Source organism: Anser cygnoides, chromosome 12 (assembly GCF_040182565.1).
Source record: "Anser cygnoides isolate HZ-2024a breed goose chromosome 12, Taihu_goose_T2T_genome, whole genome shotgun sequence".
In the NCBI taxonomy this organism is placed as follows: domain Eukaryota; kingdom Metazoa; phylum Chordata; class Aves; order Anseriformes; family Anatidae; genus Anser; species Anser cygnoides.
In genome coordinates, this window is record NC_089884.1 from 13,258,526 (window position 1) to 13,285,921 (window position 27,396).

At 49.7% G+C, this 27,396-nt stretch overlaps 1 protein-coding gene across 3 annotated transcripts; it reads right to left on the minus strand.

Annotated features, from left to right (window-relative positions):
- Positions 1-235: 235 nt before the first annotated feature.
- PDPR (pyruvate dehydrogenase phosphatase regulatory subunit) lies at positions 236-26,607 on the minus strand. 3 transcript variants are annotated; one of them, XM_067004207.1, is made up of 17 exons: positions 26,322-26,607; positions 23,343-23,476; positions 22,322-22,403; positions 22,070-22,233; positions 20,974-21,095; positions 19,791-19,908; positions 18,319-18,468; positions 15,258-15,450; positions 13,622-13,746; positions 11,832-11,987; positions 11,597-11,730; positions 11,050-11,198; positions 9,627-9,739; positions 9,151-9,245; positions 8,414-8,503; positions 7,975-8,157; positions 236-7,071 (listed from the first exon to the last, which is right to left on the minus strand). In XM_067004207.1, exons 1-17 carry the CDS (start codon positions 26,546-26,548, stop codon positions 6,667-6,669), a joined length of 2,640 nt encoding a protein of 879 aa, XP_066860308.1. In that variant the 5' UTR covers positions 26,549-26,607; the 3' UTR covers positions 236-6,666. The 3 variants fall into 3 exon arrangements, with proteins under 3 accessions (XP_066860308.1, XP_066860309.1, XP_047934543.1); XM_067004208.1 differs by lacking the exon at positions 26,322-26,607 and adding an exon at positions 25,221-25,604; XM_048078586.2 differs by lacking the exons at positions 18,319-18,468; positions 19,791-19,908; positions 20,974-21,095; ... (2 more) ...; positions 23,343-23,476; positions 26,322-26,607 and having other exon boundaries at positions 15,262-15,393.
- Between the last annotated feature and the right edge of the window lie 789 nt (positions 26,608-27,396).

A 27,396-nucleotide genomic window follows, 5' to 3' on the forward strand; every position in this document is an offset into this window, starting at 1 on the left:
GCCCCAGCTGGGTGCTGGCAGAGGGCTGGGGCTCTCCATCAGCCGGAGGGGGCTGAAACCCCACACAGCGTTCTGGGGCCATGCACCACCCACCCCAGGGGCTTCCTCCAGCCCCAGCGCCCCTGCAGCAGGGGACCACCCTGTGTCCTCGTGGCAAAGCCACCTGAGGACCACGGGGTTTGGATCCTGACAGGTAACAGAAGGCTCTCGTGTAACAAACCGCCCGATTCAGAAGTAGTTAAAACGCCTCTTTATTAATATACAAACCTAGCAACGTTTAAGCCAACCAAAATATTAAATGAAGTAAAGCACAATATAAATACAGCACACGTAATAACACGGCCTCGGGGGAGAGCAGCGAGCTCACCCCTTTGTGTGCGCTGGGGAACCTCCGCCCCTACCCCTGCAGCTGGGTGCAGCCCTCAGAACCCCTCTGCCTCCCCCAAACCCCTCCGAGCCCGAAGCCCAGGGAGGGGAGGTGCTGCTGCTGCTCACCGAGGCAGACCCCGGGGTGATGTTTCACAAGCCCTACAGTCGAAGGGATTTGGAAGAGTTGCCGCGCTGCCGGGATCCAGCTGCTGGCTGCCCTGCGACAGGCGCAGTGGTCGGGGAAACCTCACCTGGCCCACCTCAGCCACGTCCATTGCACGACATTCACAAGCATAAGGCACTAGGAAGTGTTTTCTCGGTTAAAACAGGGACTCGAAGTGAACTTGCCTCAGGTTCTGCCGGCTGGAGGACGCAGGACATGTTGCTGTCCGTGCAAAGCGGAGCATCCGTTGTTGGTGGCTCGCGTGTAACCACGCTGCTGGTGGGAGAAGCCGGTGTCAAGCACGTGCGTGGGATGGCCAGCTGTCACCAGCTCAGACAAACCAATAAATATTAACGAGCGCCATCCTCCAGAGCCTCTTTCGTTATAAATCACCAATCCTCCTCACGGAGACGCCTTGCTCGGACTAGGCAGGGTGCCTGAACCAAGGCACCGCCAGCTCAGAAGCCATCCCGACGCCAGCAGCGCAGCTCAGCCCTGCGACGAGCAGGAGATGAGGAATCTCGGCCATCTGAGCAGACACGAGGTCCCCGGCACAGAGAAACCCTTGAACCTGCTATAGCACGAGCAATATCCTGAATAAATCCACTTCTGGAGAAACAGGAACTCGCACCGAGGCTCTGCCAAGGCTCTCCCAGCCTGCCCTGTGCGCCCCGAGCACAGCAAGAAATCAAGCGGCACGCACGGGCAGTGCACAAACACCTAGCCTAAAAGCCTTAAGGCATTTACAAATATGTAAAGATTTTTTTTCCTCCCTCGAATGCACTCGCTGAGGGCTCTAAGCACGCTACAATCACAACGCTTAAGGAAAGTGTAAAGTGCAAAGAAAATTTTCAACTGCTTCTCAGGGACAGCTTGAAGTCGTCTGGTGACGTTAATCCCTTCTCCCCCACGCCCCATTTCCTGCCTGAACGTTAAAAACAACAGCAACAATAAAAGAAACAACCTGCCCTAACAATCACTTAAGGAAAAGGTAGCTTAAAACAAAAAAGCATCCCGACGTGGGCAAAAAAAAAAAAAAAAAATCAAGCCGATCAAGTATGACGATAAATACATTTGGGAAGACAAACCCGAAGGTGATGAAGTTTTTGCTGGACTCCACCAGCAAAGTGTTCTGTTTGAAACAAGAAAGGCGTCTGCCCTTGCAAGCAATTTCTTTTCCAAACATGGAAAACTGCCTTTTTTGTTTTGTACATTTCTTCTCAAAATGTAAACGTTTTGGTTAAAGTGTGCTGGAAGGCTACAGCCAGCCCCAGGTGAGCGCTGCACCGCCACAGTTAGCTGCTGCTTGCAGGAACACGCCGGGGAGAAACGAGAGTTTGGGGCAACCCCGTACGCACTCCCCACCACCTCCACCAGGGCACGGCTTCCTCCACCTGAAGGAGAAGCGGTGGGGGGAAAAGTGATGTTGGGAACCGTGCCCTGCTGCTTGGTTCTTAGCTAATGCTGCCCTGGCTCCGCCTGGAGCTTACCCTGCACTAAATCGAGGATATGATTTAAAAAAATAGTGTTATTTTTCACCTCATCTGGCTCTCGGTCCAGCTTCCTGCACAACGAGTTCTCCAGGCCCCAAGAAGAGGCTTGCAGGGGACGGGGCTGTAGTCCCAGTGCGAAGGCAGCTCGCAGCAGAGCCACAAGCCCGTGGGAGGCAGGGTGGTGCCACCACCTAAAAGCTGCAGAGCTTAAATTGATGCAAAGAGACAGATCTAGAGCAAAGCTGGCTCAGGCAATGAGGCGCTGGGCAGGGTGAAGAGAGGAACGCTGCGCACGAGAGGTCCTACGGCACCCGCCGAGCTGGGGCTGTCAGGGGAAAAGCAACGAGACCTGCGGCAGCTTGAGCGCAGCTACAGGAAGGGGGAACCCAAACCCAGGCTTACACCAAGACCTGGAGATGCAGGCACACGGCTTCTGCTCCTCACGACAAACAGAGGAGCAACAACTGCACCAGCAAGGCCGATCAGGTCTGGACACTGGTGTCAGCACAGAGCAGACGAGGAGGAATTAAGCCTGGCAAAGACAGACAGGAAAATCACTACAGCACACGCTCCTGGAACATAAAACATTTCTGAATGTGCAGCTTTAATTTTAACCTCAGGCCACCAAATATGAACAATAAAGTCCTTCTCCTCTAACACCAGTTTTACTCCAGCGTTTCGTAGCACCCTCTCGGGGACTAAAAACTACGAGAGCTTAGGCAAGGACACAACAAGGGTAAGGCCACGTAGCACGCCTGGAGAAGTCGTTGAGCGGAGCTGGAGCGGGCTGCCCACAAAGCCCTGCCTCTGGCGCAGGCTCCCTGCGCTCCTCGGCCAAGCAGCACCTTCCTGGCCTACAGGGACGCTGCGCAGCAGGGTGGATGCACCACTCTGTCACCAAACCCACGCAAATATTGCCTTCTGGGGAAGACAAAGCACACCTACACGTGCCAAGAGCACACCACGGGCACGTTCAATGGTTGTCACTGAAGGGTAACTATCCTAAAGTAGGTTATGCTCCACCTACATTATTTCAGCCAAAAAGATGAATTCCTTTCTCATACCAAACTCCAGCCAACCTCCCTTCAAGCCTCAGTCTTGGCAAAGGTGCCTGGATGGAGGAAACCCGCGGGGCTGCTCACGCTGGGGAAGCGAGACTCGGAGACCGGACACCGCTACGACCACCACGTGCAGTGCGTGCACGCCGTCCTGCTGCTGCTGCTGCTCCTGGTGCTGCTGCTCCTCCTGCTCCTGCCCCAGCACGAGGCCCCCATCCCCTTCACAAGAGGGTGCTGGTTCAGTGTTTCCCACCCGCAGCTCGCAGTCCTACCACGCTGAACACGAACAGATCACCTGTCTCAGCAGAAAGCGTTCTAAGGCAGTTCTAATCATGGCGTGTAATTTTACAGCCCGCACCATTCAGCGCCGTGGATGCCGGGTATTAAGCTCGTGTCACAGCAGCTTCCAAAGGTTTGATGTCCAGTTTTCTAATCTCAAGTTGTACTAGAGGTGGTAACTCTTCAGTTGGTTTTGTTCTTCATTTTCAAGCACTGTACTTGCAGCCACGAGGCAAAGGCAGCACTCTTGCATCCCTGCTTCATGCCCTGGAAGAAAGCAGCGCGCTAGGAGCGCCTCGCTCAGCCCCAGCATCTGGCCCTGTCCTAAAAGCTGCCATCCCGCTGTCCCCTTGACTGCCACCCAAGCTGGAGAAGACAGACGACTCGCGGTAAGGCCAGAAATACCTGCCAGAAGTCGCACAGACTAAATCTCGAGCAGCAGCTGAAGCCTCCAGGTTCAGACATAAAAGAAACAGAATTTGTCACAGGGAGAGCAGGAGCAGGCAGCTGCGAGCCGCAGGACTGCCCGCTGCCAGCAGCCTCCACCAGCAGGGTGACGCTGCAGAGTACCGCCACACCTACTGCACGATGCGCGTTTATTCTTGTTCTCTGCTCTTGGTACTGATAGATGCAGACACAAAATAAACCTGAGCAGGCATAATGGCAGAAGTAGCTCACAGAACACAATTTTGTTGTCAGAACTGCCGTGGGAAGAGAAAACCGTATCACAACTTATCTGAGGGACTAATGGGCACCCATAAAACAGGGGGGAAAGAAAAATCACACGAAGGAATATAACCTGGCTGCAACTGAAGCGATGCTTCAGCACCGAGAGGACACACGCTGCTGACCTTTTGGTTCGCTCTGAACTAATTATAACTCACCAGAGCAATCGGTTTCGCTGGCAACTCTCCAGCAGCTGCTTTCAGTACTTCAGCCCACCTCAGCCAAACACTCGGCGTTCTCCCGAGGAAGCCTCTTTCCTCTCCAGCGACAAGTGGCACACGAACTCTAATCAGGAGGGCTGCGCTAAGGCGCATCCTGAGCACTGAGCAGAAAGCTCTTCTTTAGCCTAGCGCCTCTTTCCCTGGGAAAGGAAAGCACTGCAACGTCCCAGAAAGCCATCAGAGGGACAAGAGGACAGACAGGCATCCTCCTCGAGAGCCCCGGTGCGCGATTTTCAGGTAACGTGCCGGTAGGGCAGAGGTCCTCCTTGGTACACGCATCCACAACGGGCACAGTGGGATCACGACATCCCAACTGCACTGCAAAGACTTGTGAATTTTTGCACATCCATTTCAAGTTTAGTTTGAAATCCCTAACGAGGCCAGATGCTACAAAGGAATTCACTGTTTACAAAGGAGAGCACACTCAAAGAAGTGACATCTACATCCAACCTGTTACCCCACTGGCTTGAACCCTTCCTTCTCCCTTCATCCTATGCCCTATCCCGATTCTCCACCGCTGTTTCACAGCTTCTGCATCTCCCTGAATGGGGGAACTTGCTCTGACAACCTGTTCTTAAGGTGTAAAGGTTTTTCCCTTTCACACTTCTTGCCTTAGGGCCATCCAGTTCCTTTTGTGCGCTGAGAACATCTCGATCACGAGCTGGCAGACCAAAGACAAGACCTAAAGCAACTAAAGCAGCAGAAAACAAACTCAAAGTAAGAACTTGCAGAGGTTTTGAGCTCATATTTACACTGCTGATGCTCATCAGTTAACCGGAAGAGAAAATGCCCCACGAGGTTCTAGATTACAAAGTGCTCCCCGTGCTGACAGGGCTCGCCTCAGTGCAAGGCTGTGATTAAACTCCTGAAGGACGCTGGAATCATCAGCAGCAGGAAGACGATGAATACGTGGGTGCCAGAGGCAGGGAAAACACCCAACAGGTCTCCTTCCAGTAAACAGAGAACGTCTTCGGTTCTGATTGTGCTCACAGTGGGAAGGGAAAGGCATAAATCTGTGCGATACAGCTCAGCACCCCCCGTTTTTTACAGCATCAGTGCTTGGATCGGAGCACGCTGACACCAGAAGAAGGGGTGAAGCCCCTGAACCACCTGAGGCAATTCGGAACCCAACTTCCACTCCCTCAAACCCCCCTCTTTCACTCCCTTCAGGTGAGGTGCTACAAAAAGAAGTGCAACAGATTTGAGGAGGGAACAGAAGACAGCTTCCTCGAGCCCCACAGGAGCTGCCAAGGTGCTGTCACCACCAGAACCTCTCCGTGTTTCTCAGGGTAGTCCCAGCCCCACAGCTGAGACGAGTGCTGTGGGGTTTTCCTCTAGTTCTGGAACAACCGCAGGCAGCCAAGCCACAAGATGTCATCCCCTCCTGCTGCTCAAGGTCCACAAACAAACACAGGTTTTACACGAAACTCGCCTTCACTGCGTGAGCCCTGCCAGACGAGCCTGATGGAGTCACACACACACAAATGAAAGTGAAGGAATATTCACAGAAACTGTACACTGTGCAGCTGAAACAGAAGCAGCATTTCAACAGTGCTATCAACATTAAACACTAACAACTGCCCTTGTTAGAAATCAGTATTTTTGCTAATAAAAAAACCCAACCCCGTTCCTTTACAGAAGTAAAACACACATGCTGCTCTTCGGTTATGTTTATACAAGGCCGTCTAGCTTCAGCGACCCCAGGCAAAAAATCCAACCCGAACAACAACGAAAAACTTACCAGCACTACTGTCACCCCAGGGATCTGACGGGTAAACCTACTCGACTCCCTGGTAGGGAAAAACGGTGGATAAATGGTGAACAAGCTGGGTGATACCCAAACTTGTCCATTCGCTGCTGCTCACACGGCGCTTTGCCTTGTGCCAGTGAGGTAGCTGATCATACTATTGCTGCGCGCGCCAACGCACCGACCCCTCTACAAAGTGGTTTGTGGGGAGCAAGGGGAAGTTCCAGCCTTCAGCCGAGGGGCCAGGAGCACTGAGCAGACGCCTGCTGTCCCACGCCTGACACCGGAGGGGGGAGAGAAGGGCTGCAGTCCGCAGGAGCTCTCCTGAACCCTTCCCGTGTTGGAAGTTCCTTCCCGTGAAGGAGTTCCCCTCCACCCACCGTGGCACGGGGGAGCCTGGCAAGCGAAGGGCTGAAGGAGGGAGACGGACAGGGTTGAGAAAGCTTGGAAGTTAAAGTTTTAAAATATACAAAATGTAACACGCTGGAAAAAGTTTAAAAGTGGCAAGACAAGAAAGGAAGAGAAAGAAATATGCGGGGTGAGGAGAGAGGACTGGAAGATGGTGGCAGGAGACTCCGGCCTGGGAAGAGGAGCGGGTCTGTGCTCAGCTCTACTCCCTCTGGTAGCCGCTCAGTTCCACCTCGTCCTTGCGGCGACGGTGCGTGAAGAGGGAGCTGAAGGGGTAGAGCTTGGCTTTGGCCTGGAAGCGCTGCCCAGCGATGTCGATCTCGTACTCGCCCTGGTTGATGAAGTCGGTTGTCACCACCAGCTCCTCGCCCGTCTTCTCGTCGAAGTGGTGCACGAAGCCCAGGCAGACGTGGCGCTCCAGCGTGTAGCTGTAGGCGCTGCTGGTGGTCTTGCCCACGTAGCGGCCGTTGCGGAAGATGGGCTCGCCCCACCAGGGCCAGAGGTCCATGTCCGTGTCGTGGTCCTCGAGGATGAACATGGTAAAGCGCTTGTACACGCCGTTCTGCTTCTGTTCCAGCAGCGCTTCCTGGCCGACAAACTGCATTCCCTGGGGAGGAAAGGAAGCATCAGCTGATAAAGGAGCACGGCAGCTGCTGAGCTTTAACAGACAAGCTTCCAGCACAAGGTCAAGAGAAGCTCAGAAGTCAGCAGGACAGGCTGCTTCTGCGCACAAAAAGCCCAGCTCAGACACAAGTTTCCTGTCACGTTCGTTGTTCCGGATGCCAAGTGTATTAATGAACACAAAATATTTGTGAAGCGGGCCCTTAAATTCATTCTAGTTTTTACAGCAGTGAAAGCCATTTCACCATTGTAGTTTTCACCACTTTTCTGGTCCCAGAAGGCTACCACATTTCATAAACCAGAGAAAACGTAGCCACATATGAAATTTGTGTCCCTCATCAGCGCATTCCCCTCTCTGACTTATCTCGTATAAGCATTTGTTTTGGCTCACACAAAGACGTATGGAATAAGATAACAAGCAAGTGGCAGAGATGGCACCTGTCACCACAAACGAGCAGGATACAGCTCTACACTGTTCTGTTTCAGTACAAATAGAGCTCCTGTCCCTGTCTGTCCTCATGTTTTTAACTTCATTAAAAGCCAGCCTGCGCACCAGGTGGCATTTGCTTCAGCAGACCGGGAAAGCAGCTGGGAAAAAGAAACCTGAGCACCCGTAAGGTACCCAGCACCCTGCCCTGCACATTGCACACAAGCAAAGCAGGACATCACACAGATCACTGGGAGGGCTGCCTAGGGAGGAGGGCAGAATATTTTTGTTATTTCTACCACAAATATTTCTTTACAAAGCACAAGAACACGGGTTACAGCTATGCACTTACAGCTCCATCAGAAGAGCAACACATCCACGGCAGTCTTTTCACCTCTCCCACCCGTACCCACTGCGATGGCAGACCCTGCTGCAGGAGGTGCTTTCAGCCTCCCACCGTACCTTATCCAGCTTGACCTGGAACTCGCGTCCACACTCCATAGGAGTGGTAAAGGCATCCAGATCCTGGCCCCAGAATGCAAAGAACTTCTCGATGCGCAGGCTGCGGAGCGCGTAGTAACCGGCGTTCCGGATGCCGTACTTCTGGCCCATGTTCATCACCTCGTTGTACACGTGAAGGGCGTACTGCAAAGGGAGGGCGAGACACAGAGCTGCAGACAAACACTGGGAAAGAGCGACAGCATCTGACACACCACCGCTGACGTTACTGTGCCCAGTCTCTGGCGCACGAGGTCTGGCCAGTTGGAGCACTAGGCAGAGCGGGGAAACTCCCCTGGTACAAAACAGACACTTCGTTACCCTGAGTCAGCATGGAAAAAGTGTTCCTGATTATGCATGCAAGCAACTGTTTTAATTAGCTGAGGCTACAGCGTACTCTTACCTCTATGGGAATATAAAGCATGAATCCAGGTTCTCCTGTGTGAGTGATACTCATCACACGGATGCCATTAGCATAGCCCACGCTCATCTCCTGCAGAATCAGAGGGGGTGAAAACATCCAAACTGGAACACAGCACAGAGATCCAGGAGGAACACAGTAATACACAATGCAATCCACACCGGTCAGCCCTCTTCCCCTTCCTCAGGTAGTTCACTACCGGCACATGCTTCTGAAGAATTCAGTGTAAAAATCCAGACAGCAACACCCCATTATCCAGGCTTCTCAATCACTTGGTGATAAGCCTTCGAACTAGGTCAGGACAAAGGCTCGTGTTCTAAATACGAGACAGGAACTGAACTGCAGCTATCTTCTCAGCCTTTCACCACGACAGGAGACACTGACTCCACAGTCAATGATCCCAGTTGCCCCTCAGACTGATGCTTTCAGAACTGATTACATGAAATATGCCAAGACACCAAATGGCACCAAGCCTACAGCAAGAAGAATACTGAAAACAAATTCATATTTACCTGTATATTCAGCACACAGAATCCAAAGAAAAATAAGTAACAAAGTAAGCCTAACAAGTACACGACCAACCTAACTCACCTACTGCAGCGCATCTATACATAAATATAAATTCACCTCTAGCCACCCAAAACATTGTTCTTCCCCTTCTTCCACACATGCTTCAAAAAACCTAGCAGAGTGAGGAGGAAGGAAGCACAGCCACTCACCTTGCAAAAGAGAGAGGGAAAGTGTTCTGGAGTTATAGGGGCATACGACAACTCTGACAAGACATCCACAGCACGAGGGCCTATCAGGTTCAGAGCTAAAGAGAGGAAGATAACACCATTAGGATGAGAACAGAGAGGTCTTACCCGGTGTCTATCTTGCATATACACGTGCAAGGATTTCTATTTCTCTTTGGGAAGTTGTGAGCTGTGGAAAGTCTTAAAGTTCACTGAAAGAAAAGTTATGTCACCAGGCTGTCTCCTGACAGTCCATGGGAAAGGAAAGCTGTCTCCCAGCTCACAGCTTGCTAGGAGGCAGAGTCTGAATTCAGAGTCTGAACTGCTGCTTTCATCCAACCGTTTGGAAAAGAGACCCAGCCACCACTCTGGAGAGCTTAAACAATTAATTGGCATGCAGCACAAGGCACCATTTGTGACTTCAGGCTGTATAACAAGGTCTGCTTTCAGTGATTTCCTACCTGTGTACTTCCAGGTCACATCTTCCATGGTCAGGTTGCTGTCGTTAGGCAAGCGGTTCTTCAGCCAGGCCCAGCAGTGGACTTGCTGGTCAGTAGGGGAAATCATGAAGAAGCTGGAAAAGTCGAAACCAATAAACAATGAAACTTGACAGCCACAAGATGATTCAGTTCATTCTTTGCCCATGAACTACTGGAGCCATTCAGCAGCTTCCAAGATAACACCAGACCAAAATAAGCCGGTTTACAAAAACCACGACTAATGTCTTTGGATCAACGCCACCAGATCTGTTAGGACAGGAAACCTCAGCCTGCGAGCATTACCAGCAGCCTGGGGACAAGAAGGCAGCAGAAGGACCAGAAGCAGAATGCGGGCAGCTCTGCAGGAAGTTCACAAGGTAGCCCCAAAGTCAGAGTCATTTTGCAGAGAGCATTTGCAGCTCTTTGAGACCAGTGATTCTGGCTACTCTGACGGTCAGAAGAGTGCTTCATTCTCAAAGCAGTTTCTTGTTTCAGTCGAAGTCTTTCCCTACACAATGGTGGTCATTATTACCAGTTTCCGAAAACAGAACTCCACTTGATATGTGAAAACAAGCTAGTCTCTTTCATACCAACTGCGAGTTGAAGTACATTATTGACAGAGATAATATCTGCAGAAGTGATTAACAAGGAGGAAAGCTACCAGTTTCACACAGAGGCAGACAATGCTTTTAAACAACACATGAATGCAGATGGAAGAAGAAGAGAAAGAAAAGCTGCTTCTAATTATAAGAGCAGCAGAGAAGAATGCCCTCACACCAATACAAGGACAGCATACATAGAAAATGGTCTAGGGAAATGAATCCAATGCTCGGCTGGGACATACCCATGAAATAGTTTTTAAACATGAGTGTATTTTTTTTCTACTTAAATGCCAAACAGAGCCCAAGTTGCTTAGTCTAAGGACGAGATCTTGTGATCATGTCAGTTTGCATCACAGAGCACAAGAAAGAACCCTGGGTGAGCACAGAGCCGAGAACTAGAGTAACAACACCACAACGCAAATTGAAAGTCAAAAAGAAGTGTTTCAGCACGGAACTCTAATGAAAAGACTGGTCAGGAGCCAGCGAGCAAACATGTTTAGTTTGCTCTTTAAATGAATACTTAAGCAATAAAGTAATGACTGGAACAAATTTGCCAAAAACAAATTTGTCTTTCAATTGAGAAACTCAACAACTGAAGGCCAAACATTTTGTAGAAATCTGCACTTACTGATATGGGGACTACAGATAAGTTTGGGAGCTCCTTCTCATTTGAGTTACAGAATTAGGGTTGAGTGTAGAATAGAGACTTTTCTTTTTTCCTTACAGGGCGTGGGGGTGGAATTTATGATCTTCATTAAGGGGTTCGTAGAGGCTGGTGATAAAGATGCAGTCTGCATACCTACCTGCGTTTGCTCAGCCGCGCAATGCTGCAGTCATTCTCATAACCTCCTTTCTCATTAAGCATGCCGGTATGCACAACGTGCCCAACTGGCACATCCAGGTCGTTTGAGAAGAGGTACTGCAGACTCTCCAGCGCCTGGTCTCCCGTGGACTATGGGAATTGAAAGGGAGAGAAGTCAGACGAGCTGTCTGAGCAACGCAAATTAACTGGGGCAGTTTAGGACTGCATCAACGTCCTGACCCAAATTCTTTCAATTCACATTGATAGTGACACCGACGTCTCAGCCATAATAGGAGACAATGGTCACATGGTGCTGAAGGTCAAACCCTATTTACAGACTGAGCTGGTATTTCTAAGAAGTGGGCCCTCAACAGACAAAAGGCAATCTCAGCTAAATATTTGTTGCAGCCTGAATCTGGCCGTGCAGCCTGAATCTGGCCGTACAGCCTGACTTCTCTATCTATCCCTCAATAGGAGTTTGAAAGCAGCCAACAGTAAATAAAGACCACCTTTCCAGGCTGATGCCTTGCCACCTCCTAGGTACTTACGCTTATTTCAAACTTGGTGAAAGACGACATGTCAATGACACAAACTGCTTCCTTACAGCACTTGACTTCTGAACCCACGATATCAAACCAGTCTGGCTTGTAAAAGGTTTTGCTCTGATCCAAATCCAGCAGATCTAATGCAAAGAAGAATCAAAGGGCAACTAATAAACCGAATGAACTACGATCTAACACGGACCAATATGGATGGGCTAGGCAGAACAAAACATGATCTCACCTTTCCCAGGTGGGACAAAGTATTTGACTCTCTCAAACCCGTGCTTCTCCATCCATCTAGCCCCCTGGGCATCCAGACGGTCATAGAGCGGGGAGGTGCGCAGCTGTCTGCCGGTCTGGAAGTCCCAGCGGGGAACCTTCAGATCACACATGAGGGCTGCAATGGTCAGAGATTCGTTATTAGGTTAAGTAGTGATTTTTACCTAGGATTTTACTCCAGATTACGGATACGCATTCTTACTACACCTGAACCACCAATGAAATTCCCTCAAAACAGTTCTGACTTTTCCATTTTTTGAAATCAGCAAATCTCTTCTGATCCATTTATAGCTATGCAAAATCAGAGTAACAATATTTGCACAGAACACTTACATTTGTAGATAATCGTGGTCTCATGACAATACTGTCAACATAACTTACCCAAACTCTCTATTTTCCATGAAGCCATGCTGAGTAGCATTAATTATGCATGATTTTTCCCTGACAGCACACTGCATCAGACACTGATCATTTAGACAATACCAGTAGTGGGGTATGGAGCCCACAGCCACAAGGATCATCTAATCCACCTTCTTAAATATTGGCAGCTTAGCTTTTTCTAGTTATTGGAGCTCTTCCAAACGCTCAGCCAACGCATCATATTCTTATTTAGAAAACAAGTTACCTTAATGAATGTTTAGCATCCTCCCTGTTTGCCAGCAGGGAATAAAACTCAAGGATGCTTCTTTGCAAACATTAAGCTTCTACACAGGACATAAATTACTTAAATTTGAAGCTGAGATAGCCTAATATTTCTTACTGAACAACTCTGTTATTTTTGCCTCCCAACTAATGATTTTATTGGCATTACCTGGTATTGGTACTGCTGAAAGAGTGGGTAGAGGGACGAATGGATTATAGTGGAAATGTAACACCAGAAAAAATTAATACAGTATTTATCTTGTAAAAATTAGAGTGATTCTGTAACTATCAAGATTTCTAGAATCAAGATCTACATTGGAAAGCAACAGCAGAATAAAGCCAAGAGTATAAACTGATTTTTTCTGGGAGGAAGGTCAAAGCCTAAGGTTTTTATTTCCCCGAATATACCTAGACTCAGAGCCTTACACAACTTCTCTGCTTTCACCCGATTATGTTTTTAGTTTAGACTTGGTGTTCAAGTAACTGCTCTTCTTTTGCAACTCGTGGTGTACTTATACTTCTATTTGAAACTTGAAAAAAAAGATGTCCACATTATCTCAGGACAGATAATCAAACAACAGGAGGAAATTATATACGGCTTTACACAGGAACAATGGCATCTAAGATCTATCCTGCAAGGCATTTATCACCAACTCGGGCAGGAGAAAGCAGAGTATGTCCTGCCAAGACTTCCTGAATGACATAAGATAACTAGATCCCATACTGCTAAGTCAGAAACGATGGCATTTTCACGCTACGATGATGTGCAAACAATAACGGTGTTTGATTTAGTGTAGTATTTCTTGTTAAGATCTTGGTATTGTTTTATTAGGCTGGAGTCCTACGCACAAACCTCCTCCTTACGGGAAAGTATATAAATAGGAAAGAGCACCCTACCAACAGCATCTCTTTCAGAAAAGTTAGCAGGAATGCTGCTAACAAAGAAGCCAGCCTTTGCCTTCTTCTGGGAAGGAGCTGCCTTGTCGCAGGGGAAGCCAGGGGGAAGGACAATGTTTCTCAGGGTGGTGACAGTTGACAGAGGACAGACAGCGCAGCAAAGAGCAAGTCTTGGACATCCCGGTGAGCACTGCATGCAGAGACCTCACTTACGCATTACTTCCATCACACGGTGACGGAGGAAGGTGCGACTGCTCTGAAGAGTACCAAAGCGTTTCAAGTCCAGAGGCCAGACATTTTCTGATGGATAACCATTTACCATCCACTCTGCCAGGTACCTGGTGGAAGCAGTAAGACCAAGAAATTAGTCAGTGTCTTAAAGAGTTTAGCTTTAAAGTCATAAGCAAGGCAATTTGGACATGAGAACTTCTCGCAGTAGGGAGAGAACAGAACTGCCATGGCATTCTGAACACTAGCAGAATCTGGAAGGCTTCCCCATTACAAAACCCATCCAACAGCTTTCCAAATTATTCGTTTCCCGTTAGGATAAAACACACAGGGCAGCAGGACACATGGTAAACAAAGCCAGCGACTGGACAGGTAGCCTGGCTGACACCGTGTCAAATTCTCAGGCTACCCTACAAAAAGGAGCGCTGAGCACATTTAGGTTGGAGTTAGGAAGCTGACTGCTTTGTCGTTTTTCAGTACCTGGTGTAGGCTCAGCCACAAACCATCAGTGACAGCGTTCATTTCAGCACGAGGTACCAGCCAAGTTATGTTTAGCTACACTTCTAGCAGTGAAGGAGGAAGGCATGCTCCAGAGCTAAAGGACAAAGGCAGCTCAGACAAAAGCAGAGCAGAAGGATCTGTTCACAGTCAGTAAACAGAAAAACAAAGGGGTTTGAGACTGATCATTAAAAGTTACATTAGCAAGCTAAGCTGCTTATCTCGAGGCTGTAGCAACAAACAGTCAAATAATGTTTTACCCTCAGAAGTGATTTTGATTCTCAGATAACCTTACTGCAAAGATTCTCCATATTTCCATATTATTTATGACAAAGAAAAATCACCATTTCCTTCTCTGCTGAGTTAAATTATTAGACAGACAGAAACTAGTGGAAACAAGTGCAGATACTAACACTTGCCATAAAAAATGAGCAGCTTGCTAAGAAGGCTTTACAGCAGAAGGGATGCTGGGCTGCCAAAACCAAATGGCAATCAGAGGAAGTGATGATCATTGTGCAAGCAACTTTGCTGCTGGGATCACACTTACATGCCTGTCAAAGTATTTGCATTAACACAGGACTTGGAGTGTACTGGGAAGTGGCTACATCCCTATCTCGCTGGCAGAGGACAGTATATAACAGGCAGCACATGGCATCACACACATGGTGATTTATCTGCTTTAGATTCACTCTCTTTTAGAAAAATTAACTGTTGTGTCAACTTGAATGCTCTAAGGACTTCAGCCAAATAATAAATTAAGGGGATTGTGGAGTAGAGAAGATGAGGGACTGTGTGCTTTGCTAAGCTTTTCTCTCAACCTGGTAGACAAAAGTTTGGACCGGTTAGTCCTCAGGGAGCTCCCTCGATCCCCAGCAGGCTGCTGGTGACCGAGATATGGTGCCTAAGAGGTGTGCAGGGTAGGAGCAGAATCTAGCACAGAGCTGGGGTACACACAGGACTGCTCCTCCCCGTGACTCAAGTTGGAGACAAAAGCGTCCTCTGTTGGTAGCAGAGGGGAGGTGACAAATACTGACCAGAACACTTCACACAGAAGACTCATCTGAGCAGTCTTTTTTCTCAGTTAAAACCTTACTTACACACCAAACGGTGATAAACCACTTACTTGCCTGCTCCCCCACCATAAGAGATACCAGCCGAGTTCATGCCAGCCAGGACGAAGTAGCCCCGCACCGTGGGCGACTCGCCCATGATGCACCGCATGTCTGGCGTGAAGGACTCCGGGCAGTTCACTAGCTGCATGATCTGCAGGGCCTCCAAATCTGGCATCCTGCGCAGAAGGGCACTGAGGAGTGGCTCTGGGACCAAGACAAAAGACAAAGAGTGAAGGCTTTCAATCTCAAGGCACTTTAGCATCAAACCAGAGAGCAGGATGGAGGGCGTGCTGGTGTCTGAACCGAAGGGAACAGCTCCCATGCTTCGACACATTCACTGGGTGAACAGTGTGCCTGCTGGATCATGCTGGCAGAACAGAAACCTCAAACTACTTGAAATGGATCGCACAGCACACCATAAAAGCAGCCCCACTGATTCAGACCAGTGGTGAAGGTCTGAGTCTGCAGATGATTCAGGCCAGCGATGCCTTCCCCAGTGGAAACGTGTTTAGCTTTGTTAGGGAAAGCAGCAAGGAATGGATACCTAGCGAGGAGTAAGAACAGAAATCTATATGACACTGGCCCCACACATCCTGCCAGCCTCTGCTTACCTTCAGCAGAGTTCTCCTAAACCCCAATACATTTTCCCTAAATACTAAGTGGTATTTACCAAACACTAACTGGTATTTACTAAATACAAAAATAATATTTAATAAATGCTAAATGGTATTTACCAAATAAAAATAATATTTACTAACTGGTAAATAGTGTTTACTAAATAACAACCTTCAGTGTATCTCTTTTCCAAGTACTCGACCAGTCTTCCCCAAAACTCCTGAAAACACCTGGCACACGCTGCCAAGGAGATATCCACGCATCCAGTACTTGTGGTGAGAGGAACCACTGAGTTTAAAACTTAAACTCAAATAACTTTTTGATGGCCCCCAGCCGGCATAATAGAAGCAGCAGTGAACAGGAGATCCCCATCTAGCCCATCCTTCTCTCTCAAGAACTCCTAGACCTCTGTTTACCTCCCTTTGGTCATCCTTTTTTTTTGATCCCTGCCAGTCAGTCACCCCTCTCTTGGGAGCTGCTCCAAGCCCTGATCAGCTTCTAGCCGCTCTTTCACCAGTAAGATGACACCCTCTGCAGAACACCTCTTATCTGGCATGCCAAGGATACGGAGCTGCATAATCATTTTGTTTTCTGTTCCTTTCCTAATAATTCCTTTATTTTGCTTTGACTGCTACTGAGCTGACACCTTCACTGAACTACGAGAACCCCAAGGTCAGCTCCAAGCCCGTTGTTTTGCGCGGTGAAATGAATACCACTCCCCAACACACACACCCTCACATGCTTGCGTCACTTCACATTTATCCTCATTGAATTTCCTTGCCACTTTATTGCCCAGTCACGCTGGAAAGGTCCTTCGGCGATTCACAGCCTGATATTTGAGAGCTTTAATAAAAGGGTAAGGTATCTACTTTGATCTTCTTGTCCAGGAGTTCTCTCTGCACTGTACTCTAGATTAAAGCCCCCAAAATTCAGCACTAGTAACGCTCCTCAGTTTTACACACAGGCTCTGAAATATTCAGATTCCACATCACCTAAGAAGTCACAAGCAGAAGCCTGCTGACCTGCTCTTTCTGATGCCTTGTAATTCCCCAGGGAGGGCCTGTTGTTACAGGCTTCTTTTTTCCTACTGATAAAAAGAGGGATCAGTTTTAGACTTGTTCTTCCACCCAGCCCAACATTTCAGCAACTGTAGAGGCTATTTTAAACTCAAAAGGTGTGCCAATCAGAGAGATGAGAGCAGGAACACGTGAGCTCAAACCACAGGAACTGCAGCCCCAGAAGAGGATCAAATATTGGCTGAGTAAGCTCTGACTGCTCAGCCACTCTGCACATTTGAAGTGATAAAAAGGTAGCACTGGAACTTAGCATGCAGCTGCTTCCGAAACCTGGGCAGCGTGCGGGCAGCAAGCAGGGCTTTTCCATTCTGGTAGTATCTGGAAGACCAAAGAGGAGGTGGGTGCAACGCTTGAGCAGCTCGTTAGGGAAGCTGGTATTTCAAGCAAGTTTGCAGTCATCTGCAGATCTAAAAACTTCTGCCATATGCCAGCAAAGAGCTGCAGCCCATCCTGGCTCCACCCCATCACCATGGGGTCTGAATTGTTTATGAAACCCATACGTTATCTCTCAGACACAAAAAAATAAATCAGTTCAACCAGGGGAGCAGCTGGACGAACATGCTACCACTGCAGAAAGACAGCAGTGAAAGTCTCACTGAGCCTGGGGTCACAGGCAGAGACGCGTGTGTTCACGGGGGAAGCAAAGAGCTCTGACACAGGGCAGAACTGGTTCCCTCAAATAAAAGGGGAAACGAAGGCACACAAACTTCTGAGGCATATGAGAGGGGAAAAAAGGGACCCGGAGGCCATGCTATATTCTTTCCTACAGAAAGATCCCTCCATATAAAAAGATTTATACAGAATATCAAACCAGAAACAAATAATATAGGAAGAGAAAGAACATTTAGAAAGGACCAAGGCTCCACACTGTTGATGGTGGGATGGATGAAGTCTAGGAAGCAGCACCACCAAGTTGTGTTCGCAGAGCAACTTCCTCCACTGGAAATGCACTTGGCAGCCACCACTGAAAGGAGCTGCAGAAACAAAATGCCACAGCTGCACGGCGGGTCAAGAGTGCTGATCTACAGTCACAAGAGGAGCAGCACGTGGTGCTGACAGCCCAAAATCAAACGCAGGGGGGGAACAGCATTGGAAAGTTCATGTAGTACGCCACTGCACTAGAGGAAATAAATACAAGCTAAAGGTCAGCGGGTGTTTTTACACACTGCGCAGACATTGACGTAGTCCTTGGTTAAGTGGTTTTATGCAAATTACTGACAAATGAAGAAACAAATGAATTTGAGAGAACGTTCATCCTTCTTACACCAGTCAGACAGAGGCAGAGAGATGCTAGTTGGTCTCTAACAGCCTGTCTCATTGCTAACTGCCTCCTGCTGAAGCCACGTGCCTTATTGCTGCGGGCATCTCCCCCCCGACATACCAAAATGATCCCAGTCTTCCTGGAGGTTCTGAATCTCCAGCTGGTTCCGTCCCTCCGTGAAAAGAGGCTTGGGGTTTTTCTCAAAGCCCCCAGAGAGGATGCCGCCCTGCCAGTTGCGGATGTAGATCCTGCCATCGGGGTCTACGATAGCTGCAGAGGAAAGAAAAGAGGTGGGGAGGGAATTGAGAAGGGACAGTGACCTCCATCTGTCTTTCACAGGCACCAGCGACGGGCTCTGCCGGCAGGCTGGGCCAAGCTGGCAGCCCACAGCCAGGACCATTTCAGTCTCCCCAGCCCACACCTTCACACCGATCTGGTCCTCACGTGGCCCCCTGGTGAGCCGGTTCTGATGCCTAAACCGGCATCGATTCCCATCTCAGCCACGCAGGTTAACTTCTGGGCAGCACGAGAAACTGCGGTGAATCTAAAGGGCACCAAAGCCAGCACGACAGCAGCACTGGGAGCAGGAGGACACAAGGAGCTGCAACCCTCGCGGCACCAGCAGCCTATTACGCTGGCTTACTTCCACTGGGACTGCACCCAGGACCAGACCTACCACCAAGAGACACCCTGCCCTCCCCATCTCTTTCTTCATGTATTAAGAACAGTTAATTTTAACAGGGGTGGGTCACTGATCCAGTCTGCTGCAGGCCACCAGCACAAAGACAGCGGGCAGCAACGGGGTGAGGGCAAGCAGTCAGGTCAGGATCACTTCTGGTGGCAGTGTCAACTTGAAGCACTTAAGGAACTGCACCCGACACGTTTCAGAGCATTTTTTTTCCCCATGTACAGAAAAGCTGTGAATATATATACATTTAAATTGCTCTAGTAAAGTGAAAGAGAAGCAGAGAGTCCAGTGAGAGAGCTGCATTCCTCAGAGAATATACATATTACTCCCTAGAAGCAGAAACTCTTACTAAAGACAGAGTAAATGAGCGAAGCTTCCTACTTCCCCACCACAGTTTTCAAACACAAGGGCTTTTATTGAAGAGATCCAAAAGCCAGACCATGGGGGAGGAGCAATTACCTCAAGTGCTTGGGTTGCCCCTACAGCTCATAGACATGTAAATGCCATTGTAAAGCCTTAGCTTCAGTTGGAGGAAAGGAATAGATGGGCCATTTGGGGACAGCAGCCTGCAAGGAAAACACAGTGCCAAGGCTAGCACCCTCTCCAGCCCACAAACGCAACAATCTCAGGCACAGCAGCTAGCCAAGCTAGAGCCAAGGTCAGTCACCTGCTCTGTTGACAAGCTCTGGAAATCAATTCCTGCAGCAAAAGCTTTCCCAACAGCAAGGAAACAGATACCACTGAAAGAGGATATTCAAAGCAATTCAGCTAGAACATACTTCACAATTGCAATCGAGCTGAGAAGCGACAGTCCTTAGTTGGCCGTTTTGTCATAACACAAGTCACCTTGGAAAGGAGGATATAATTCATCGAGGAAAGCGAAAAAAAGCTGAAGAACCCTTACTTGGTACGCTGCTTGCCAGAGGTTCCTTCAAAGGATGTGTCAGGAGGTAGAAGTGTTCGCAGGCGTGGAGCGGGATGCTGACTGGTTCGTCCCCAGAGTGGCCCAACTCGTAGGCCCACTGAAATTACAAAACAAAACAAAACCAGAATGTAAAAGAAGAAAACTAACTCCAATGAGAAAGGCAGGACAAGAGCATTCAAACAGATCCTCTCTGTGGGTCTGCTTTCAAAAAGGCCAAATAAGATGTGGTTCAGTGCCCTAAACCTTAAACGAACACATTTGTTTTCTGCTTTCTTAGAATTTGAGCTATATGGGGCAAAGACTGTATTTGTGTTCCTCATGTAACATCTAGAAGAGTAGGACGCTGGCTCAAGACTAGGAAGCATCAACATAAAACACGAAAGAAAAATAAGATTCATATGCCACAGCCAAGGTGGCTGTGGTGCTGCCAGGGCCCCACGAGAATGAGAGAGCCAGGTGCACACTGAGCAACAGCGGCTGTCAGGTGTCTCTGCACGGTAGAGAAGCAACAACAGAAAGAAAAAAAAAAGCAGAAAGTGACTTTTTCATGTGCGTGTCAGGAGGGCGAGCCCGCCACGAGAGACCCCAAGCGCAGCGGTGTAGCAGCAAGCTGCAGGGCTCCTCAGCAGGGAACACCCAGCCTTTGTGCCGAGCACACAGCCACCTCCGCTGTCCTCCCTCAGGCCCCTGCTGCTCTGACTTTGATCTACTCCAGTAAACCAAGCCAAAGCACGAGCCATAATAAAGTCAAATAAAATGAAAATGAAGAAAGAGCACGTGTTCATTCATTTTCCTAATAAAGGAAAAGTTTTTAGAATCCTATACCCAAGCAGCTGTAACTCAGCACTTCAGAGCAGAGCTTTCTCAGAGATGAAGAGACACAACACTAAAACCAGTCAGGGGTACCGCGAGAGTGTCTTTAGCATACAACATGCAAGAAGTCAGGTGGGGGACTACTGTTATCCTGTTTTGGTAGTCTGATCTAAAACAACAACATTCTTTGGGACAAACTGTTGTGGACTGCCAAGAGGCAGAAAGAAAGCACCTTTCTTTCTCTCTCTCTTTTTTTTTTTTTTTTTGGAGTTCCCTTAAAGATCTCCTTTAATAGCACAACTGCATCTTAACTAAAGGGAAAAAGAAAGACAAGTTTTAATAATCCTACCTGGCCAGCACAGTTGACAAAGTACTGGCACTGAATCTTTCCTCGGTCGGTCTCAACTCCAGTCACACGACCCTTCTGGATTAAGACGTGACTGACGCTCGTCCGTTCATGAATCTGGACACCTGAAGAGGACAAAGTCAGTGTGTCTCAAGCCTTCGTTCTACAGCTACTAACATTAAACCCTTAAGCTCAACTTAAAAGCTTATTTTCTCATAAAGACAAAAATTTCTGTGTTTCATCCAACCATTCTTAAGGTAAACCCTGTAAAACAACGTGCATACAACTTCTTCATTATTTAAGTGGTAAGTTTATGAAGAATCACAGTATTCTCTCCCCACTTCTAGATGACAGATAGACCCCAGTACCAACAACATGGAAAAAAAAAGTGTAAACTACAGATTTCGTTCAATTATAGTGCCTTTATGTGACCAAGTCTGCTTCTTTTATGGGAAATCAGTTATTTTGTGAAAAAATCGATTAGCAGTAAGCAAAACAAAGCTGGACTAAAAGAAACCAAGAGTGGTATCTCCCTAAATAGCTTCTTCCAGCCTGATGAACTTTCATCTTTCGAGTGCCTCACCTCCATTATCAAATTAACTTCTGCCCCACTTTTAGACCGCTCCAGTCTGCCAAAGTGCTACACAAACAGCATTTACTACTTCACTTCCAAGATCACTTCCAAAGCATGTATGTCCAACGAAATATGACGCAAGGAGTCAGGCAGATCTTTTCATTTCCGATAATTAAAACTCTTTTGATGTGTGATTTTGAGCCAGGTCCTATGAAGGACTGTATTTATGATAAAACAGTGTGTGCTTATTCAGAGAAATACGTAACTAGCAAGTACAACAAACTGGTGCTTGATCCATCACGAGTTCTCTGAAGATTTAGTATGTGAAAAAAAAATCAGTATGTGAAAAAAACTCAGCCTGGCTATTGAGAAGAAAGGGATTTCAAGGAATATGAACCCCACAGAAACAACCAACTTTTGACCTTCAGTGCTTAGCTAAGATCCCAGAACAGACGCAAGCACTTTCTCTAATGGGAAGAAGGTAACTAGCAGGCAGGAGAGCACCACCAGAGGAAAAGCTCGTACCATTCCGTGAGGCAGCAGTCGCCAGAGCCAGACTCACGTTGGCAGAGGACACGAGTGCATCTTCCGGCACGTACATGGCCCCCACAAGGTCGTGGATGTTGATAAGCGGGTGAAGCTGCGCCACTTGCTTCGGGGTGATAATTTCACACGGGATCCCCATTACACTGCCACAGAACACAAGGAAAACGTCGTTAGTGTTGCAGGAGAGTTGATGCAAACTTAAAATCAGTTTTATTTCCTGCTTATACGTACTTCAGCGATGAAGCAATGCGTTTCAGAGAGATTAGGCGGTCCTGAGTCTGAGCCAGTGAAATAGAGCCTGTCTTCATGTACCCTATGACAATCACCAAAGTCAAGTCAGATTTGGACAGGATCTTGAATTCCTTTTAATTTCAGACCCATTGCTTTAATTAATCGCAGACCCGGTGCTTCCACTACTCAAGAGCCAGGAAACCCCAGATCCCCACGTAACTTTAGATATTTATCAGTTAGCAATCAAGAACTGCATTAGTCAACTTTTCCAAAAAGCACTTCAGTTTTGACTTGGGCTCTAATTCTCCTTTGCACTGCATTTATTCATGCTTATAAAAGAAAGTCCACATACGGTACCTGTTAAACGAGAGGAGAGGTTACTGGCAAAAAGGTGAAAATGTGGTCGAATACATAGAAAAATAAAACCTCAACAACTAAAAGCAGACATTTTGTGACTCCACCACCTGTAATAGTTTAATAGTAACCTTAATTACAGGCACATTTAATAATCCATGTTGAGTTTGACGTGTATCACAAGTCTTTGCCAGCAGCAAACTTTCAGTGCTCAAGTTTTTCATCCCAGGTGCGTGCCTGAGCATTTTGGAGGAAGAGTTAGAATTTCAACGTATTTCCTTCAATATTTCCAGGGTGAGACTAGAGTAAAATATCTTGCTTTGCCTGGGCTTTAGAGCTTCTGTTAAGCTTTTTGTATTTTTGAGAAGTGAAACAGTGCAGAATATGGGTCACTCGCTCTCATCTCTTTTTAGTGTCCTTGTGAAAAAAAATCACCTACGTTTGTCCAAGCTACAGACGGCAGTTTGCAGGCAGGCTGCCTCCAGTTTGAGCACCTGATACCCTTCCTCCCCCTCTTCCAGTCAGATCAGTGATGTTCCTTTGCATCTGATTCGGCCCAAATACATCATTTTTTTGAGCAGGAACCAGCAGCACTTAAGACACCTACTTGAGGGCCAGCACTTCGATCCGACCTCCCAAGGGTTACGCAGTGCTCACCCCTCAGTACCTGTCTGTACGCCCGTCTCTTGCTCCAGCTGCTGGTACAGCTTGTTGGAGTAGTCTGCCATCTTCAGCTCGATGGACACGTGCCTGGCCGTGCTCACGATGCCGGCACAGAAGCGGGTGGTACCAGCAGCCAGCCTGCAAGAGAAGTTTAAAGAAGGCCTCAGCCGGCTGACGGGCAGGGAAGCAAGCCCAGCTCCGCAGCAGGCTGCCCCTGCTGGTTTCCGACAGCACCGAACGCCCACCCGCTGCCCCCCGCGCCCACCAGACCACGACTGCTCCCTTTGTCAACCTGGCAAGCTAAATACCACCACAGTCAACTTGAAAATCAGTTCTGCCCCTCAGGAGAAGGCCGCTGCACGTGAGAAACCCCAAAGCCGTACGGTGGCTGACGCAGGGATAACACAACCTCAGGAGCGCTTTTGCCTTACCTCGCTTTTGGAAGCACGTTCTGTTTCAAACCCACTTCTCTCTAACTTGTCCTAAACGCTTGCATCTTTCAAAGAAAGCGCTTAAAAAGTTAGCTTATGGTCAAGCCAACCTGCCTACCCGATCCCTTCTTTCTCCAAAGGCGGGCTTCCCTCAGTGCAAAATTAACTTGGATTTCTTTGAGCCTCGCATCTTTGCAGTTTGCACCAAGCCCCTCTGAGCGTGCAGCAATTACACAGACGCACTTATCGCTTTGCCCTTCAGGCACTGCCCACCCAGCTACCTGGGGAAGGGCTTCCATGGCGAGACCTATAAAAAGCTCTGCAGCACAGTCACATTTAAGCATTTCTCTCCCGCTACTTCCGCACCACTTGTAGCCACCTTCCCTGCTGCTAAAGCCACCCCGCGCTGCTCCGCCGGCCCGTGCGAGCCTTCCACGCGCTGACTTTTGGCCTCACAACGCACCCTCACGAAACCCAACACGAGAATCAGCTGCGTAAGGCGTTCGCTTTGCTACGCCCCTACCCGGTCACAGCCAAAACAGCTGCAGCGCGGCTTTACCCGGGCTCACCATAATTTTAAACCGCTCCTGGTAACGCAGTGCTCTTTTCACTTGGGAACACGCGTGGACTGAGCTCAGAGACCTCAGAGGGAGAATTCCCTCTCCTGGCAGCTGCCGAGAGCCTGACGCTTCCCAGCCAGGCGAAGCCAAGCAGCCGGAGCTCCTTGCTCCTGACAGCGGCACCGGGGGAAGCTCTGAGCTTCCAGCCCCAAAGGTCTCAGCTCTGCATCGTGCCCTAGGCCCCAAAATGCTTAATGAAAGCACCGAGAATTCACTTCCAAACCAAGAACCCAGACAACAGGCACGGGCTGGGCAGTCAGCTTCCAACAAGACCTACGTGCTCTGCCACAGGCTTCGCATCCAACTCACCGAGGAGCGCACAAAGCCTTCTTCTAGCTTGTGCTCGGCCAAACCCCACCAGAGCTGGCTGCTTCACGGGCACGGAGCCCTGCAGCAGACCAAGCAGGCAGCCCAAGCCTTGAAGCAGCCTACAGGGGGGGGTCTGGCCATGACTGCACATAACCTCCCCATTTCCTGCAGCTGAGCTCCACTGTGACACTTCACACGTGTCCCATCCCGCTAGCAGAGAGGAGCAGCAGGGGCTGGGTGACCTGTGCAGACCTTTAGGTCTGTTAAAACGGCCCGTCTCTCCAAGCCACGCTGCGTTTCACGCGATTACCTGCGAGTAAAGCACTGACAGACGTGGCTGGAGCTGCTGGCTTAGCCAGACCTCTTGGGCCACCCGTACCGGCAGCTGTCCTGACCTCTGGAGCTCAGATCTGCACGGATGGGCGGGAGGTAAATCGAAACCTTCAAATACGCATCCAGGGGCACAAAAAACCACAAGCACCTTCGCTGACTCCACTGTTTCCCACGCCTACATGCAAGTACCTCCAAACATTCGTGGCTGGGAGTCCGCAGAGAAGTTCAGGTGAAGAAAATATCCTCTGCTTCTCCGCCTAGGAGTCAGCTGAGAACTTAGCTGCACTGTAATTGTGGCTGAGCACAAGCTCAGCGTGAGAAACAAGAACGCTCAGATTTCAGATCCTTAGTTTGTGACCTCTTGTCTCACACGGAGGCGGGGATGGAGGCTTTGTCTTCGCAGCGCGCATTACCAAAACACCCCAAAACACCGGGTTTTGGTAGCAGAGGCCAGCAGGGGCGGCCCCTGTGAGAAGGGGTCGGGGCTGTCCCATTCCAAACACTGCCACTTCCAGGCAGCTCCCAAACACACCCCCAGCAGGGCACAGCTGGGCCCTCAGCAGCACCTCTAGGAAGGCAGACTGACGGGCAACAAACACCAGCGGGATGGAGGAGGAGGAGCGAAAAGAAAAAAAAACAAGGAAGAGACAGAGAAACCCCAAGGACAGAGGAGGAGAAGGTGGAGGAGGAGGAGGCCCAGGTGATGGTGCAGGCATTCCCTGCTGCCCGAGGAAGGCCCCGCACCAGAGCAGACGGATACCTCCAGAGGAACCGCAGCCCCTGGACAGCGTTTCTCTGAAGGATGCAGCCCAGGGCAGAGCCCACAGGGGACCAGGACAAAAGCAGGAGAGGGAGAAGCCACCGTGAACCCCTCGCCCCCCCCCTCAGATGCGCATCTCTCAGGGGTAGAGGAGGAGACAGAAGGCCGTGTAGGGCAGCAACAAAGCTGAGGACAGGACAGGGGAAAAAGAAAGTTGTTCTTTTAACATTTCTGCTTCTGACTACGCAGATATATTTTGATTATCAACAAACCCAATTTATTTCCCCTATGCTTATCTATTTTACCCGTAGCAGCGTAGGGCCACCCATGGCCCTGCAGGCCTGCCCTGTGCCGTGAAGAAGCACCGAGCCCCGTAAGCGATGGTCAGCACAAACCTACCCCACGGCTGCAGCACTCAGCAGAGGCAGAAATAGCAGAAACGGCCTAAGTGCCTACAGAAACGGCAGGAATGGCAGAAACGCCTACAGAAACGCCCCGCTCCAGCCGGCGCCGCCGCCCGCAGCCCCTACCTGCCCTGCTCCAGCAGCACCACGTCCCTCCAGCCCAGCCTGGCGAGGTGGTAGGCCACCGAGGCGCCCACCACGCCGCCGCCGCACACCACCACCCGCGCCTGGCCCGGCAGCGGGGCCGGCGGCGGCTCGGCGGCCGCTGAGGTGCTCCGCGGGCAGCGGGCGGCCCCGCTCCACCGGGGGGCGGCCGGGCGCCACCGCACGTCGGACAGCAGCCGCAGGAACATGGCGGCGGCCCTCGGCCGGGGGGAGGGGGGGGGGGGGGGGGGCAGCACCGGGCCCGGCGGCCCCTCACGGCCCCGCACCGGGCGGCGGAGGCCCCGCTGACCTTCCGCGCTTTACGGCAGGCGGCCGCCGCGCTTTACGGCAGGCGGGACGCGGCGCGACAGTCGTCCTGCGCCGTGCGGCACGGCCCGGCGCGGGGCGCAGGGGGCGGAGCTACTCCCCTCTGAGCCCCGCCCCCTAGCGGCATGGCTCCGCCCCCTAGCGCATAACCCCGCCCCCCGGCAATGGCTCCGCCCCCTCTCCTCCCGCCCCCGCCCCCGCCCCCTCCCCGCGAGGCCCCGACAGGAATTTTACCTCAGGAGTGCCCCCAACGGGTGCGTGAAGGGGACCACCGCTCGCTATTTCCTGAACTGTTCTACAAACATTGTGGAAAACGGCGATTTTTTCTCTCAGTTCCACCTCACAGCCTGAGGGGTTCGCCCCTTCTCCCCTCAAGAAATAGGTGCCCTCACAGCATCCCACCCCAAGGGGAAATTAGGACATGAAAACGGGGTGCAGGCTGATGTTTGGGTTTTTCCACCACTAATGGGGTGCTCCTGGGGCTCCCCCGCAGGCACCCAAAGGTGCACGGAGGCTTTTCCCAGTGAGCTCAATGAACGTGTTTAGTTCCCATATAACGTGACCCAGAAGCGACGACTCAAAAAAATGTGAACACAACAAGTAAAAACCTGCAGACTCTTTTTATTAAATTCTCCCATTTCATCTGTACAGAAAAAATGCACATTATGTTCAGAATCTCAGTAACATCTCAAAATTACACAGCATGAACATGTAAAAAAACAAGGAACGG

What these genes read in the sequence shown, in the direction of transcription:
- PDPR (XM_067004207.1), bottom strand. Translation starts at nt 26,548, where the DNA reads ATGTTCCTGCGGCTGCTGTCCGACGTGCGGTGGCGCCCGGCCGCCCCC. An exon ending in GACTGCTGCCTCACGGAATG is followed by an intron (nt 21,096 to 22,069) that starts GTACGAGCTTTT and finishes TGTCCTCTTCAG; the next exon opens with GTGTCCAGATTCATGAACGG. An exon ending in TGCTTTATATTCCCATAGAG is followed by an intron (nt 8,158 to 8,413) that starts GTAAGAGTACGC and finishes CTCCCTTTGCAG; the next exon opens with TACGCCCTTCACGTGTACAA.